This window comes from Bactrocera oleae, chromosome 3 (assembly GCF_042242935.1).
Source record: "Bactrocera oleae isolate idBacOlea1 chromosome 3, idBacOlea1, whole genome shotgun sequence".
NCBI lineage: Eukaryota > Metazoa > Arthropoda > Insecta > Diptera > Tephritidae > Bactrocera > Bactrocera oleae.
The window spans coordinates 2440637-2459239 of record NC_091537.1 but is presented as its reverse complement, the minus strand read 5'-3'; the positions used below and the strand labels follow the sequence as shown (position 1 = coordinate 2459239).

At 37.8% G+C, this 18603-nt stretch overlaps 1 protein-coding gene across 1 annotated transcript; it reads left to right on the top strand.

Moving 5' to 3' along the window:
- The first annotated feature begins 1032 nt into the window (after positions 1-1032).
- On the top strand, positions 1033-10480 carry kek1 (kekkon 1). The gene has a single exon (XM_036369357.2). It carries the CDS (start codon positions 3251-3253, stop codon positions 6281-6283), a length of 3033 nt encoding a protein of 1010 aa, XP_036225250.2. The 5' UTR covers positions 1033-3250; the 3' UTR covers positions 6284-10480.
- Positions 10481-18603: the final 8123 nt, after the last annotated feature.

Here is an 18603-nt window from a genome sequence, read left to right as displayed (position 1 = left end):
CGAGTAAGTTCGTTACAATTTAGTTGTGTAATTCCAGCTAGTTAGTAATTGAGAGAGTATAAAAGCAATGAAAGCAATTAATTTCACAAACTGAAGTTCAACTTTATAATGAGTGTGAATTTTCAAAAATTTCCACCTATTAGAACAGATATTATATATTTTTTATATAATTTATTTTTAGTTATTTTAATGTTGCCTCATATTTATTTTAATTAATAACAATTAGTTAGTAACCTTAATACGAAATTGCGTGCATTGCTATGCTGATTCGTTAATCGTGACAATGTTAAATTGGCTAAGCAACATGTTGATAACGGCTTCTGTATATAACTGTAAATATAGATACTTCCTTTCTATTAGATTTCCTTCTAGTCAATGCTATTACAATTTGTAAGCCTATAAGTTTCATTTGTACATTTTCTTGACCCCTTGACTCTAGGTTTGCAGCCCAACATAACTTTACGTCGGCATACGAACCACGTACAAATATTTCTGCCTGTCGGATATCTAAAGAAACAATTTACAAAGTGTTGAGAAATATTGTGGCGTTGGTGATGATGCTTACAATACTTGATATTAATACATTATTCGATCTCCAAACACAATGTTGCTTAACTTCTTACATAAATGTTTCCGCAACATGTTGCGGCATATGTCAATTTGTTGTATAGCACGCTAGTGAAATATTACTGTCACCACCGCCACCACTGGTTCTTCATAACTTCCAGTGAGCGCGTTCTCTTCACCAAATTCACTTTCCGCTTCGTTCAGAAGATTGAGCGCAGAGAGAAGTCTCCAGTGGTTGTACTCACGGCCGCATATACACATTCAATACACGCAAATGTTTAGCTGTGCACGCAGCAGATGCTGGTACAGAGCGTGTGCAAATCCTGCTTGCATTGAGCGGCTTTTGTTTCGAGTAGCACACTCGTTACCAATATGTGTGTGGAGCAGCGCACTCTACACGTTTCGTTAAATCATGCTCCAGCCATCGTGACTTCCAACTGGCATTGGCGGTGTTGTCGTCGTCGCAGTCGTCGTGCTCTAGCACGGTGCATTTTGAGTTTGCGTTTAATTCATTTTTCTTCAGTCCACGACGATTAACCATGCCGAGCGGTTGGGTGTATTCGTGTAAGCGGCGTTATTAAGTTTTATTGCCAATTGTAATGAAATCATTATTAAAGTGAGCCAATTAATATTGCAGTAAATTGTGAAATTAAGTGACGCGCTTTAGTACCTAACGGTTATTTAGCGCTGGCGAAAGCCTGAAATTCTACTGTGAAAATTTACTGGTGCTAATGCATATATATGCGTTGATCGGATTTTCTATGCATGTAAACGCCAAGGAAGCTTAGTAAAAATTTTCGTGAATATTCGTGTAATTTACTGAATGAAATGTACGACAGCGTGTCGAAGTAAAAAATCGTTAAAGGCGAAATTGTGCCAAACGAAGCAAACAGCCGAAGTTGAAAAGCAAATAGGCTGGCAGGCTGTTAGGCAGTCCGTTAGCCAGTCAACAAGCCAGTAAAGTAACGTGCCTAGTTTTCGGGGAATAAGTTTGGCCACACGTTCACGTCGTACGCAACGGTGTGCCGCTGAAAGGGGGTGTGGAAATTGCACATCCTTCTCTAAAGTACGGTGCGTGTGTGTTAGTATCTCAAACTACTAGTGGCTAGCATGCTAAGAATATCATATTCAAATAACAACAACAAATAAAGTGAAATACAAAATCGCGTGCTATTGACCAGCGCATGTTACAGAAAAAATTAAGAGTCACACGCGCAACAGCAACAATCGTGAAATGAAATGAGTTCCCAAAGGTTCGATATTGTACTTTAACTGCCGAAACTAGCCAAGTGCTGATGGCAGGAGTACTAAATTTAGTCGGCTCATGCAAATTTATACCGTGGCGCGAAATCTGAATGTCCAAACGTTTGTAGTTCTAGAATCCGTTAATTGCTGCGAAACATGAAATTAGCAAGTTAATACATTAACGGACGCTACGCCACACTTATGCGTACCAGTGGCCGAAACTGCGTTGTACACGTGCAAACACGTCACTCTCAAATCCTGGGAGATTAATCAATTTTGCTCCAAACATTTGCTCCAAACACAAAAATAAATCAAAAAATGCTATGGAAAAAAAATCGTTAAAATAAAAATGAAAAATTTAATGTGTGAAAATCATGTTTGACGCCTCTAAAATCAGACGGATTACGACCATTGTGAAAAGCGACAAGCGCCAGACACTCAACTCATGAAAAATACACATACCCACACACGCATTTGCACACACATCATTGTGCGCCTAAAATTGGCTAAAATCTAAACAAAAGTGAAACCGCAAAGCAAAAAAATAAAAAAAGGTGGTGAGAAGGACACGCGCGAAACGCAAGAACGCGTGCTTTGTGCTAATTAAAAAGTTGGAAGCAAAGTTTGTGTGCGAAAAGCAAATACAAGCCTCTACATAAGAGGACTCAATTCAAACAATAACAACAGCTACGCGCAGCAGACACAGCTATCCTTTCGCGTGAACAGCGAAATTTGAAACGAAACTTAAAAACGAAAAAAAACTGCAAATGACGTATAGCTCATCATCGGCAGCTTTGATTTAATTTGCTCGCTGTGTCAAACTTTTTTTTTGGTTTGAAACCTTGTGAAAGATGCGGTTTATGCGGGCGAGTTAAAATCAACAACTGAAAGCCACTAACGCGATAAAGTGTTTGCGAAAGACAAGCGAGAAAGCGTTTTACAATTTCTATACTTTTTCGAAATCAAATTATTTTCAAATTTATTTTCTCGACCTTAAACGCCCTTCTCTAACCTAGTCGGATAGCTCGCGTAAAATATATCGCGTGCCGAATATTTTGAATGAAAGTATTAATTATTAATAAATCTCCAACTTGTAGCAGACAGACTGCCCGGCTTGCTGCTTCTGAACCTCGCAAGGAAGCCAGTGAAAAAAAACCAAAATACAAACATTAATAATAAACAATTAGAATGAAAAAATCAGTTAACCTAACTCTTTTTGAAATTAGAAATTAAAATAAACACATATGCTGCATACATAAATGTGCGCGGCGAACAGAACTGTAAGAAGGACTCATGCGAGAGCTACCAAGTGAAATTCAATACATATTACCATATATCCAAAGAGAGACAAGTCATGCATTCATGTGCATAAAAAATACTTAAAAACACATATCTAACACAGGTAAGAGCTGAGGCAGCTCTTAAAACAACAGAAATCATGCAAAAACTACAGCGACAACAGTGTATCACCTGCCACTGCAGTCATCGGCAGCAACGCACAACGCTTCAACAAAACCACCAGCATCAAAACATACGACAGCCACAAGGTCGCATTAAATATCACACAACATCGCGCCTGTTGCCTCCACTGTGGCCGTTACTCCTATCCTCACTGCTGCTGACCGGCCAGCCACCTAGTTCGCTAGCCACACGCTTCAACCGCCAAAGTCAGGGCCACATTTCATACGGCGCCGCAAGTGGCGCCAATAGCCTGCCCACGCCACACTTTCCTCTTGATGCCAATACAGCGTACGCGAGCAGCGGTGCCGCAGCTGGCAAGCATCATGCCAACATGAACAATGATGTTTACTCGGTGGCCGATAGTCAGGCCATGACCGATGATTATATGGCACAATTTGGCAAACCACCTGCTTCACCACCACCGATAATACCACCATACCTAACGCACACGCATTCGACGTCCGCCGACAACACGCTAATCGTGCACCACCAACCGCATTTGAGCAGCTGTCAGACGGTGTGCGCGTGCAAGTGGAAGGGCGGCAAGCAGACGGTGGAGTGTATCGATCGGCAGCTCATACAGATACCCGAGAACATCGATCCGTCAACGCAAGTGCTGGACATGTCTGGCAATAAGTTGCAAACGCTGTCGAATGAGAAATTCATACGCGCCAATTTGCTCAATTTGCAGAAGTTGTATTTGCGCAGTTGCAAAATTGGTGAAATCGAACCGGAAACATTTAAAGGACTTACCAATCTCGTTGAACTTGACTTGTCGCATAATTTGCTGGTTGTCGTGCCATCGCTGGCGCTTAGCTATATTTCATCGCTGCGTGAACTGACGCTCGCTTCCAATCATATACACAAGATCGAGTCGAACTCGTTCGCCAGCACGCCATCGCTGCACAAGCTTGATCTGTCGCACTGTGACATACAGTCCATAGCACCGCTAGCTTTCGACGGTTTAGAGGGTTTAACTTTGCTTCGATTAAATGGCAACAAACTAGGTGTGTTGCAGCCGCGCACGATCGAAACACTGAGCAAATTACATGGCATTGAACTTCATGACAATCCATGGCTCTGTGACTGTCGCATGAGAGATGCAAAACTCTGGCTGACCCAAAAGAACATACCATATCCCGTGGCGCCGTTATGTGCAGGTGGGCCCGAGCGTGTCGTAGATCGGACTTTTTCTGAGCTGCAAGTAGAGGATTTTGCATGCCGACCGGAAATGTTGCCTATCAGCCATTATGTGGAGGCGACGATGGGCGAGAACGCTTCGGTAGTATGTCGTGCTAAAGCCATTCCGGCAGCCGTTATAAATTGGTATTGGAATGGCAGACTATTGACAAATAACAGCGCGTTCAGTTCTTATCAACGTGTACACATCTACGAGAACGGCCACTTTGAGAAACATTCGCGGTTGATACTCACCAATGCGCAGGAAACAGACTCCAGTGAGTTTTACTGCGTGGCGGAGAATCGTGCGGGCACAGCTGAGGCCAACTTTACGCTGCATGTAAGTATGCGCGCCGCAGGCATGGCATCACTAGGTAGTGGTCAAATTGTGGGCCTTAGTGCTGCTTTGGTAGTTCTAATTGTATGTATTTTGCTCGCGGTAATGTTTCTACTCATGCGTGTTAAGCGGCAACCGTACACCGAAAGCAAAACACCCAACCACATGGAAGTGGTGACTAGTGTCAACCATCAAAACTCCATAACGAACAAAACTCAACCCATTACCGGGAATGGCAGTATAGGCGGCGTCGTCATAGCCAATGGGGCAATACCGAACTGTATAGACACATCAGGCACGCTAGAGCGGAAGAGCAGCGCAGCGATGTCCGCGAACGAGGGTGGCTTCACCAATCCGGTGCAGAAACCGCCACGCCTCACGGACTTGCCATACTCATCGACTGGCTACGACAACAATGGCAGTGCTTTGTCTACGGCGCCATGCTACCTCTCGCCTACAGCATCGGCTGGCAACAACCCAGATCTCATTAATGACACAAAACGTTTCGGTAGCGATGAGTTTGCTGATCTGAAAATACCAGCGATACTAACTGCTAATTTGGGCACCGAACTGGGCAACTCTAGTGGCGAATACAGTCGCGCTGGCGGTTGTGACTCACTTTATCCCTCTGGATTGTGGGAGAATACGCCAGCGGGCACCTCTTCCGCGGACGATCTCTTCATGAAGCGCTATACCGACAAAACGCCTATCATTGAATCGAACCAACTTTACGATTTGCATGAGCGCACCGTCGACTATTTCAGCAAAACATTTCCACGTACGCATTACAACAACTTGCAGTTGGCCGGAGGTTGTGCGTCTACCAACGGGAGTAATGGTGGTGGGGTCGGCGGCATGTTGCACACTCCATCCACGTCAACGGCAGCGCTGCTACATAACTCAAACGGTGGTATGGGCGGCACCCACTCGACCGCTTCAACAACCACCACCAATCTCTCAGGCTCATCCAGCGCGTATGTGGGCGGTGGCTATCCTAATGACTATGGCCTACCACTGGTGCCCGGCGCCGAGCACCAACACAACCATCACCTGCAAATGCATCCACTACAACAACTGCAACAGCATATGACGGCAGCAGTGGCGAGCCAACATGGTCTTGGTGGCAGCGCCAGCGGCAGCGGCAACAGCAGCAACCACAGCAGTCCACATTTCAGTAGCAGAACACTGCCACGCCTGCACGAGCACAGCGGCAGCGGCAGCAGCAGCAGCGGCGCTGGACTCAGCAGCTCCAGATCTTCACCCACACCAGCGTCGACTGCAGTTGCGGTGACGGTGACGCAAAACGGCATGGGACAAGCGCACACTTCAATACTGCCGAACGGACAGCCGGTGAATGCCAAGACAATACGCGTGTGGCAAAAGGGTGGGGTGCCAGTGCTGCCACCGGTGACGGCTTTGAAGCGCGCACTGACAAGCAGCAGCCGCAACTCACCGGACGAGGGCTACCAGGAAGGCTGCGGCACTGACGTGTAAAACGAGTCAGCGACTAGAAACAGAGAGACGTTCCTTACATTATAGGCGCAAAGGTACTTAGTGGAGTGTGGCGACGACACAAATATTTTGATTTTAAGTTTTGTATATTTTTGTAAATTTAGAAATTAGTTTATCATTTAGTTGTTGAATTTAAGTGAGTTCATGCGCTGCTGTGCAAAGAGAGCGTCAAATAGTTTGTAAATCAGATTTTTTTTTTATTCATTTACTTCCTATATAAAAAATGAAAAATTTCGCGCATTCATACTAATACAATTGACTGTAAATGAGGAGAGAATGATGACGATTAGATTTTTGTACTGAGCAGCTGTGCTCCACACTCAGCCGTTTGTGAGGTTGACGGAGCGCGGACCTGCATAACTACTACTACTGCAGTTCGCAAGTGGTAAAAAACGTGAATGTGATAGTGTTTGAGTAATTCATAACTAAAGATAATAATTGAAAAATGTGTAGAAGGATGTAACTTTTCTTTTAATATAAATATATAAAATATATATATTTAAAATAATATATGCATAAGTCACATGATAAATGAATTTCGAATGCATAACTACAAGTATACTTTTAGGGTTAATGTAAATAATTAATATCAACTAAAATTGTAAGAGCAGTACGTAGTTAAGTATCACATAAAAAGTAAAAATAAGTGACATTAAAAACAGTCGCAGTGTTTCAAAGTTGTGAAAAGATATTGTATAAAAATACGGAAGTTAAAAAAAATAAAAAAATTTGTGGAAATGAAAATGTAATGAAAAACACTGAACTAAAAAAAGTCGCCGCAAATTGACTGAAAGTGGTGCATAATATTAAAAAACTAAACATTAAACATTTGGCGCTCAGTTGGAAATTCATGTGGCAACAAAAATTCCGAAGTCCATTGAGCGCGCCTAAAATGCGGCAAGTAAACTTTCGGCAATGTTTGCGCTAAATGTTCGTGTGATGTTGAAAGCAACAAAAGTCCGAAGCGCAGTGTAAGTTGGAAAACAATTAATTTTGCAATCAAAGTACTTTTGTTGCTTCATTGTTTGCATTTTATTTGCATACTTTTCAAACAAAGTTTTTCAGATTTCTTCATTTTTTATATATTTTTCACATAACATAATGAGTACGGGGCCAGTCATTTGAATTGCAGACCAATGATAAGTGAATTTGTATAGAGCTGCTTTAGGTAACGGAAATAATTCATGTTTACAAAGCGGAGGTCATAATTTTATTCATATTCAGAAGATCAACTTGAAAACAGCAGCGTTTGATTTCGGCATAATTTATACGAGTACTATTTGAAAGGAAATCTGAAATTTTTGATGTTATTGATGCAGATGGCATATTCTGACAATCTAACGATTAAATAAAATAAAATATTATTTGTCTGGAAATTCTTAAGCTTTGAAGCCATAAAGTCCACGAATACAGTCGCTTAAATAGTTAAGCATTTGGTGGGAATATAACAGCCTGGCATTGTGTTGTGCACAGAAACCATATCTCTCAATTTTAATGTGTTTATATGTACATAAATTTCTCATATTGGGCAAGTGGTTGCTAACTAAACGGAGTTACGCCATTTAAATCATAGTCAACTTTTAATAATCTTTAAATTGAATAAGCTTTCGAATATGAATATGCATAGCATTTATGTCTTTTGTCATTAAAGTTCTAAAAGCTTTCACTTATCATTGGCAATCGGCACTGTCTGCACTTTGCATTCACTTACTCTTTAACTACTGCCGAATTGGATTCCTATTAAAACTAAGCAGAATACCTGTAGTAGACATGTAGAAGATGAAGTTTACAGTTGCACAAACACAATGACAGCAGTATCTAAGTGTAGCTGTTATGTATAGCAGGAACATTATTCGTAAGCGAGGTGAACTGTTGAAAAGTAAACAAATTAAAAGCGATAGTTGACTCTTTTTATATTTTTATACACACTTTCGAGAGTAAGTACAGCGCTGTAATTTAATTAAAGCGAAGTTAGTTTATTTCATTTTATTAAATACATAGTTTCAAAGTTGACGAGCAAACAGGAAAAGTATGAAAAGTGCGAGCAGCGCAGTTAAGGGACACATGTACATACATACAAAAAATTTCATAGAAAAATCCACATAAAACATAACTAGCGACAGATGTACATTTCAGAAGGTAAATATACAAAATTTACACACGCAACTGTATGCAAGTTAGAATGAGAAGTTGAGCAAAGTAAAAATACAAAAGAGATGATAAAATGTATAAAATAAAATATTTTTATAGCATACTTAGTACTTGAAAGGATCTAGTGTAATAATAATAACACAGAACGGCATAAGTGCGTGCTTTGGCAAACACTTGTGAGGCATGTGTGTGTGTGTGAAAAAGTAGAGGAAGACATTTGAAAGTAGGAAACCTGAGCATAACGCAACGCTGAAGAGTGAGCATAGCTTGTGTCTGTACGTAGCTTAAGTACAGCAAATGTTAGTTTAGCTTTGTGTGAATTGCGTTAAAAGCCAGCGTAAAGTACGAGACTGATGCACACAAACACACTTACATGCAGGCAAAACAATAGGCATGTATGTGTGTGTCTGTGGAATATATGAAATGGTAACCGCAAGAATTTATGGCTCAGTGCAAGAAATCGGGCCGAGTTTAGGCAATAAACGTAAATAAAAATACGGCATACAGATCGCACAGACACAGATCAACAGCTACAAGCAAAGACCTAATCGAAATTTGCATACGAAAATATATAAATAAGTAAAGATATCATGAATCAAATTCATTTACACAGCGACACACATATGCCTACAGTACAATAAAAAGGCAAAAACAAAAGAAAAACGCAAATAAATATTCCTGCAAATCCTAACAGACTTAGCACTAACACTACAAGCCGTTGATGCCGAACTTTCTCGTATCTTGTGTATAAAGCTAGCGCATATTAGTGTAAAGTTGGCCACAATTAAATGTGTCATGTGTGTAATTTGAAAACGAAACCATAAAAATAAAATAAATTCATAGACTTATGTGCTTGAGAGCAACCCACAAGGCACCAAAAATGAAACAAGAAACAAGTAATTATTGTGACTCGATAAATACCCCCCTCAGTGTATAAATTCCAAACAAATGTGTGTATAAAAGTAAAAACTAAGAAATCACAGAAGAAAGCAAAACCGACGCTCGCTATTTCTTGCGCTCAAAAAATGATTACAAAAGTATTACATTAATTTTAAAAGTTACGTAATCAAACAAAATCAATACACCTGTAAACAGTTGATAGTCAATATGCGTTTGTAAATAATTATGAATGTAAAGTAATTGCTGTGCTCCCGCTAAAGCGCTCATTTGTACATACAAACACACATACATAGACCCCCAAAACTTATTTTCCAAATCGTTTGAAGCTTGTAAATTTGTAGAAATATGTTTTGATGTGTTATCAAAGTCAGTTGTAAGTGAACAAAGCGTGGCGCAATGTCGCTGTAAATTGTCTCATACCCAAAAGTGTTTGGCGAGCGAAAGCGAAGCATTAAAGCACCTACTAAATATATACGAACGGAAACGGATAACAACTACAAACACACTTGCATATTTTCATGCCAATGTGGCGAGACAACACACAACAAACAACACCACAACTCGTGACCGAATGGCGCCTGAATGTAGGCTAGCCAGGCGGTTTCAACGCCGCAGCTTCGAACGAGAATGTAAACACACACACACATATCCACACTTACATATCAACACACACATATTAACACTAGCATGGCTGCTGCAACTGAGTAGAGGCAGTGAAACACTAGCGCATATATACACACATATCACCGAAACACACACACAAACCTATACATATACCGCAACTTATATCATTCATGCATATGTAAGAAACCATTAAGGACTAATAATCTAGTTTATAATAGCTGTTTAAGTATATATTATATACGTATATGTATATGTAAAAAGTAAATGCGAAATTAAATATTATGTGTATGTATTTATGCATCTGTATTTGTAACTGTATGGTAAACCAAAGACTTTTTTCTTTGAAATAAAAACCTAAAACAATAAGAAAACGAAACAAAATATGTATAATGAAACAAAATACACAAACCACACGAAGGAAATGCGAATTAAAATAAAGAATGAAAGAATTAACGTATATATGAGCTGTAAATCCCATATATATAGGAGAATATAAAAAAATAATCAACATGTGTTTTATTACCCATAAAACGGTGCATCCATCAGGTGATACGAACAGTTGCTTGCCGCACGATTCCAGAACAGTGGTTGTCATAAAGTAAGTAAGTTGTGAGAAACAATGTGGTAGCAGGTCAGCTGACACACAGCCATGAGTGCATATTTCACGGCAATAAAACCGGGAATTTTGCGGACCAGTGAATACATAATGTTATGCGCTTTTAAAGCATACATGTAGGCAAAAAGCAATGTACGGCAATAATATTTTATTACAGATAAAAAGTTTAGTAATAACTAAATGTTTGTATGTAGGCAGGCTTATTTTTCTGCCTTGAAAATGGAGAATCCACAAATTCTACTAGTTTTCTAAGTCGCGTTTCAAAGTCTAGTCTGATTGTATCCATGTTCATAAATATATTTACTTTTACAGAAAAAAACCATTTACTAAATATTAAAACAAAAAAAATTGTAAACTCGTCAACAGAATGTAATATTTTATTTCAAATTTATTTTTCTTTGTTATAAATCGACTTCTATTGAAAAGTCTTCACCTGAACAGTTATCGAAACAGCGTGAAAAGGGATCTTGTTAGTATTTACTTATGTATTTACAGTTACCGAGACCAACAGCCGAGCTATGAAACATGTAATCAGCGATGTGCTGTTATTAAGTTCAACCACAATCAAAACGCAATTGTGTGCAATGAAAATTTCCACCTTTAATTCCCAGCAAAGCGGGAAATTAGAAATCGCATGCTCAAATGCAGGCATTTCTACACTCTCATATGAGCAGACAGTGAGCTAAGTTAAAATTTAATACATATATATAAGTACGTATGGAAAATTTATAAAAAATTTCAAAATTCAAAGTTTTCCAAAATTCAAAATTTTTCGAATTTCAAAATTTTTCAAAATTCAAAACTTTTTAAAATTCAAAATTCAAAATTTTATACAATCAAAACTTTTTAAGGCAAGTTTTTTATGGAGAATAAAACAAATTTCAAAATTCAAAATTTTTCAAAACTCAATGTTTTTGGAAATTCAAAATTTTTCAAATTAAAATTTTTCAAAATTCAAAACTTTTTAAAATTCTACTTTTTTGAAGTTAAGTTTTCTTATAGAGAATAAAACAAAGGCTTGGAAATTATATACATATGTACCTATATATTATAGGTATATGACATGAATTTTTTGTAAAATATCTGTCGTTTTGGTTTTGGACTTGAAAATGTTGGATAAGATTTAATTCAAGCTTGAATATGAAATCCAAGGTATGTTTCTTGCTTTAATTTCCAAACTGGTCTTTGCATGTGTGATTTAAAATTGCAACCGCAGGTATGATGAATACCTAATATACGACAGTATCTAGACGACCTATTTATTTTAGTTTTCGATAAATAGAATCCTAGATATAGAAAAATTAGGTGACTATTTAAAATTATAAAAAATATCAACATAGATTTATTCTTATCAAAAAAGTACCATGAGCTCTCAATTACGTCTGATCTTCTCTGAAGCATAGGTCTCGTCATATATTTACACTACACTTATTACACTTAAGTAATTACCCTTACAAAATATTATACAGAAATAACAATTAATAATTAAAAATTATAGCTTTTTGAGTCATAATGGGTCTTTGTACGAAATTCGGGTGAAGTTTTCTATGATTTTCAAAAAAAAAAATTGTTTTTAAATTCAAAAACTACATTTTTATTAAACTGGGGACGCAGCTATTGCTTTGTGTTATGTCGCTATATAATACAATTTCTAACTGAAATAAGTGAGTGCTGTATCTGTTGCTTTAACAGCTGTCGTGCAAACGAAACAACTCCTCGCCGTGTGATGTGCCATACTTGGGCTTAAAATATACAGAAACACCGATATTTACATGAGCATTGAAGTGAATAATGCAGCCGAAGCAGAGGCTGGCAGATCGGAAACGAATTAGACGCAAATTACACACACATGCATATATTCGCTAATGCAAATGCTCAGCCTACACATGCAAATACAAATAAGTCAACGTTTGCTCTCTAATACGAGCGATTACAAACACACACATACACGCACATACGAATGCACACAGACGCATGGCATTTGCCGCAATTGCATTTCGCAATCGAACGAAGGACAAAGGTCCACACCAACCCAAGCACACATACTTGCATATTGCTGTGAGTGTTGTTGGGCCGCAGCAGCGGAGCGCTTCAATTGGAAGTTAAATTGCCTAATCTGTAATTTGCCATCTGTAATTTATGCGTCGCGCGAGCGCTAAACTCCATATTGCCACATACACATACCTACTCGTATGTGTGTGTGTATTGGCCACGACTGACATGTATTGGCGCATATCACTGTGTGTGTGTGTGTCTGTGCGAGTATGCCAGACATTTGTGAATGCATGCATATAATGGCACCACATCAATTCCAATTTAATTTTCGTCCTGATATCGGCTGACTTCGGTCTTCACTGCTCACCGTCTCTTCTCCATACTGACCTATACATTTCTATACGCATATAGTGTAAAGGTTGCGGGACATTTTGGAAAAATTAAAAAATCGATTACAGGAAATGGGTTTGCCTGCGTGTATGTATGTGTGCGTGTTTTATAGGCGTTCGCTTTACGGCTCTCTCCGCAGCTCGCAAATGAAGGTAGAAATCCGTGTCGGTCTATAACTACAACATTGTTCGGTCTTAATGGCTACCGTGGCATTGTTGCACGCTTTATGCATACATTTTACAACTGTAATGGCACTCGCTTGTACAAGTGCATACTTTACGTAAAAATCCTGATTAGCTCAGCGGGGCTTACTCATGGTTATCCTTTGATGGACGATTTTACGGCTTAGCTCAATTATTGCGGAGTCAAAGCGCAATTTTTCGAAATTTCATGCGGTTAAATATTTCATTACCCCGTCATTTGAACATTTCATTTTCCAAGCTTTAATGGGATTAATTACTGCAGCTACGGCGCTCAGCCTCTTATCTTGCATGAAATTTGCGGATTTTACTGCAATCAGATTTCAGTTCACTGGCTGAGTTCACTTGGTTTGCTTTTACTTAAAATTTCTATCGGTGTGCAGGTATGAATACAAGTATAGCTGTGTGGCTCTATTTCTGTTAACCAAAAGACGCATAATTCGAAATTTTAAAATTGTGGAAAAACTTACAATTGTGGAGAGATATATCCTAAAAGAAGAAAGATTTTCATAGTATTATAAAAAAAGTAATACTTTATTCTCGAGTATTGAATGCACACCATATTAAGATCAAGTTATATCTAAGAGTTTGAACGATTTAGTTTAATATTTTAACCAAAAATTAAAGTTTTAAATTGCGCTGGAGAATTTTCTCGCAAATACCGTTTACCGTCTCTTTAAACATCTTTAAAATATTATTTTAATATTTGCTACATGGAATTGGTAAATTTACAGATTAATATGCGGTTTTCGCTATGTCAAATTCTATGTCGTTAATTTGACAATTTTAACACCAGCAAACAGAAATGTTGATATTACTTTTTTACAAACTTTCTGATTGTGCTCAAAAAGTCTTTTCATAAATTTTTATTATTTTATTTGGCAACCCGCTTTAATGCTTTCGCTGTAACTGTCATAAAACTTGACATTATGTAAATCTCATATTAAAAAAAAACACCAAACCAATATACAGAACTTCTCAATGAAAATTGGTATCTAATAATATTGCGACCCCCACTTAATCATGAGGTTTAAGCTGTTGAGTAGATTATCTCACTCATCTACTAGATTTAGCAAGATTTCGACATACAAAACTGACACTCTTCAATCTTAATACCTCGGAAATTTGAAGCTAATCTACTTCCCCGTGCAACTCTGATTTAGCGCCATCTGTTTGTCAAAGTGGGGCAGCCGAAGCGGATTAAATAGAGTTGTAACGCGTACAAATGCCACAGCTTCGATCGGCTAGTAAAAAACAGCTGTTTTATATACCTTCAACGGCAGTAGGAACAGTCTAGATTAGTGAATAGAATAAATATAATTTAATGACTTTAAATTTTTTGTGGGAACATGATATAAGGTGTCGCACTTTGAAATTAATATATATATACAAATCCGCGTCATGGTCCTAAAAGCATAAAGCATTGAGCCTGAATTTCCAAGACGAAAAAAATTTTGAAATTTTTAGTGATTTGTTAAATATTCTCTGACGAATAAATAGAGAAAACTGTTTTTGTGCGCATCATATTTGAAAGGTCAAAGATACAAACAATTCTGTTATTTTATTATTTTAAAAATATGATATATGACATGCATTTATTCTACTTTGTTTTTGTAAAATAAGATTTAATTCAAGCTTGAATATGAAATCCAAGGAATGTTTCCTGCTTTAAAACACACCTCAGCCGATCGCTGCTGTGGCGCTGTACGCTGTGTTATGATGAAAATGTAATATTGGAAAAATGTAATAAAAAGCGAACAATTAATAAATAATAATGTAAATTAAAATAATGTGCATGTATGCGTGCTTATTGCGCCGCTATTACCAATTTTCCAATCATTGCACACAAAAAGTGCAAAAAAGCAGAAATAAAACCGCAATGGCAGTGGCATTGCTAACTAAATTAGTTGCTTCAATGTTGAAGTGGCGAATTTCGAGTTCACTAATCGCTTTGCGTGTATGTGTGTGTATGTCTATTAATTAACGCACTTATGTGCGTGGATATGTGTGCCGCGTATTAATACATTGGCTGACAAACTTTGCCGCAAGTTCACTTCCACGTGAAAAATATGAAATTACACAACGCCAACATATTATATATCAGCATTAATAACCTTCAGTTGTATGTTTTGACTTTTGCGCATGTGGGTGTGAGCTGCTTGCTCTTTAAAGCCCAGTTTATAGTCTGTCACCGCGTATATGAAAACACAATTTTTTAGTAGAATACATTATGTTGCCTAATCAAATTATGCTCAGTTTAAATTTGCGCTCCTGCCTCGCTGCGTCCAAAAGTGTACTGCAGCGTAGCGTGTGTGCGTGTTGGCGCTGTGAAAAAGCCGCTCGGCATTTGTTGCAACTAAATTGCTTTGCATAATTTGTTAGTAATTAAAATTAATTCCTATTTAAATTGCATTATGCAGTTGTGTAAGGTGGACTTTATATAAATTTTATGAGCCACCCACAGACATGCATGCGCTTTTTTGCTTAAACTGCGCTCTGCGCGCACACATATGGGCATGCGTATGTGTGTGTGTAAGCTATGTGAAATCACACGCGGAGTATAGGAGCCACTTGCTTGTTGTGCGGGCGCACATTTTGCAATTATTCAGAAATTTTATTTGAAAATGCTAAATACGCAGCCAATGTAATTATATTATGAAATATTATGATTTCGTATTTTTTTTTTTTTGATTTTGCGTTTTTTGTTGATACTTGTTGGATTTTTTCCATCACATATGTAAGTGTGTAAACAAAACAATTTAATTATGAAATGCGTTATTTTTAAGCTGCGTGCTTTATAATTCATTTAATTATTTTGTCTCTTTTTTTGCCGCCACATTACAAAAAATTATGCTTTACGTCAGTGTTGTCACATTTTCAGCTTCTAACCAATATTTATTTAATTAAAAGATAACAGCAAAGTGTGCAAACGTGTAAAAAATTTATTGTTTTTGTGAGCTCACAAATTCTTAACTTCTCCACGCTTTTTTTGTTACCTAAATTGCACTTGATACAACAAAAATGCAGTTAAAATAAATTAGTCGCATTTTGATGTAATTGAATGCCTCGTAATAATTGTATTTTAATTTATAGCTCGATTGCATAATATTCGTGAATAGCAAACTATAGAATATAGAAAATAAAATTTTGTACTCTTTATGTTTTCAAATAAAATTTGGGTTTTCACAGCAACGCGCACATGGAATCTGTAAATTTGCTTTGCTGGCGGCTAGTGAATCAGTATCAGCTGCAGTTCAGTGCTTCTTTCTTCGTTTTCATATAACAGAATATTGTTTTACTAAAACTCTGGCATGAAAATGTTGCTCATAAAATCGAAAAAGTTTATACAAAGGTCTACCAAACAGAAAACACTCGTTAATATCAAGATACGTGCAAAACAGTGCCCCATCAGATTTCATGAAAAAATTTTAAAAAAATTCCGCCAACAATTTTTATGAATACTTTATAGCCAACGATCTAGTTAAACACCATAACGTAACTATTTTGTTGAACAACACTGTATAGGTAAATATGCAGCCTTCTACCTTAATCACTGTGATTACTGTGAGGCGATGAGTCGAGAAGGAATGCCAATGAAGAAATTAATGTGAATTGAGCAAATTCATATATTTTCAGCATGTCTGTGTTAATATGCCGTTATATTATGTGTGCCATTATTGTCTGTGACGTTTCATGTTGCTAATATTGAATCATTTATAAGCAAGAAAATTAAGCATTTAGATATACTCTTCTGTGGGAGACAGGTGGTTAAAGGAGAATAGTAGAATAATAGATTGTTAGATATGTGCATAGAAAACACGCTCGTGAAAGCATAGCACACTATATTTGCTTGAGGTCGGCACGCAGCTTGGAGGCATTGCAATTGAGAAATATGGACACCACTATTGTTCCAGCGCACTCAAGCACACATGCATGCACGTGGACACCCAGTGTAGGCCACTCATACGCCCCGTTGGTTGCCATTGCAGTGATGAATTGCTCTGTGAGTAATTGCGTTGGCAGTATGCAACGCTGTGTGCTAGTACTAGTAGAGAAGCTTATAATATTCGCATAGTGTAGCTGCCTTTAAAAGTAGGGCGCACGCACACATACGCGCTTTGCAGCAGACTTAAGCGTTTCCTTTGCCTGTGCCACAGCGGAGTCAGCTTAATTACGCTGCAGTTCGTTGTCGGCATGATTGTGCTTTCTAATGCCAAATTACGCAAGGAATGCCATAAATGTTGGCAGATATTAATTTATTAATCTGTGTTGTGGATTTTTAATGTTTATACTCTACAACTACAGCGTCTACAACTATTCTTTTTGTACTGTAAAATGGCAAAAGCCTACTTTTAGGCGCACTACTCCACCTTTTCACTTTAATATTAGCTTATGCCTAAAAATTGCGTGCACATAACTTTCATTAATCACCTACATGTGTCTGTGTAAGCACTTAAGTCACACAGTGTTGATTTTAAAGCAAGTCTGCCAATTTGGCCCGCTCGCATGTCAATCTGTTGGTGCCGGAAAATAAGGTTGAGCGTTAGTCGTGCCATTCATGAAATATTCACTAAACTTCATAATCAGCAGTCGCCATTGCCGTCAGCTTAATATGTGAGCTATGAACGCTGTCTCAGCGCCAACCTGACCCTTTCAAAATTTCGCTGGTGTCAGTCGCTGCAATGAAAATTGCCACAATTACAGCAATTATCGGAGGCAATTACTTACTGGGAGGATAAATGTAGCTGTTCAGCTGTCAATAGTTCTTGCTATCGTTTTAGTTCTTACTTTAATAGCACAATGCAACCTTGAAGTGTTCTTTTGAAATAAATAGTCTTTAAGGTAACTGGGTGTCTTCTCCTTTCAGCGCATTTCCACATTTTTCTATGTTTAAATTTTGTTGGAGTTTTTAGTTTTGACTTTTAGGTGAATGAATTTATTTCTGTTTTACTACTTATTTTTTTGCATGTCTACACTTTTCTACGTTTTAAGTCGTCGTCTGTAAACGCCACCTACGCGCTTAAAGCTCTTGCCTTACTTGCAATCATTAAATATCTGAAAGATATCCCCAACCTTTGGCCTATAATTTATGCCGCCCGCATAGTAATTTGGTTTGGTTGGCAAATAAATAACCACAAGTATGCACACAATCAAAATTATCTATGAATGTAATGCAAACGCTTTTTTTTGTGGCTTCGCAAATCGTATGCGATAATCAATGGCGTATTTATTGCATTTCATTATCACAAAAGGCAGATGACAAAAACGACGACGAAATACCTAAATAAATTGAGGCATAAATTTGCTTAAATTTCGTGCTTTACGACTAGCGCACACACACACACACACACATGTATATATATATATATGTATAGCCTTGCACATTGATTAACTAACAACTACAGGCGTATATACAAATGATGTGC

Coding starts and splice junctions, on each gene's coding strand:
- kek1 (XM_036369357.2), top strand. CDS start 3,251: ATGCAAAAACTACAGCGACAACAGTGTATCACCTGCCACTGCAGTCAT.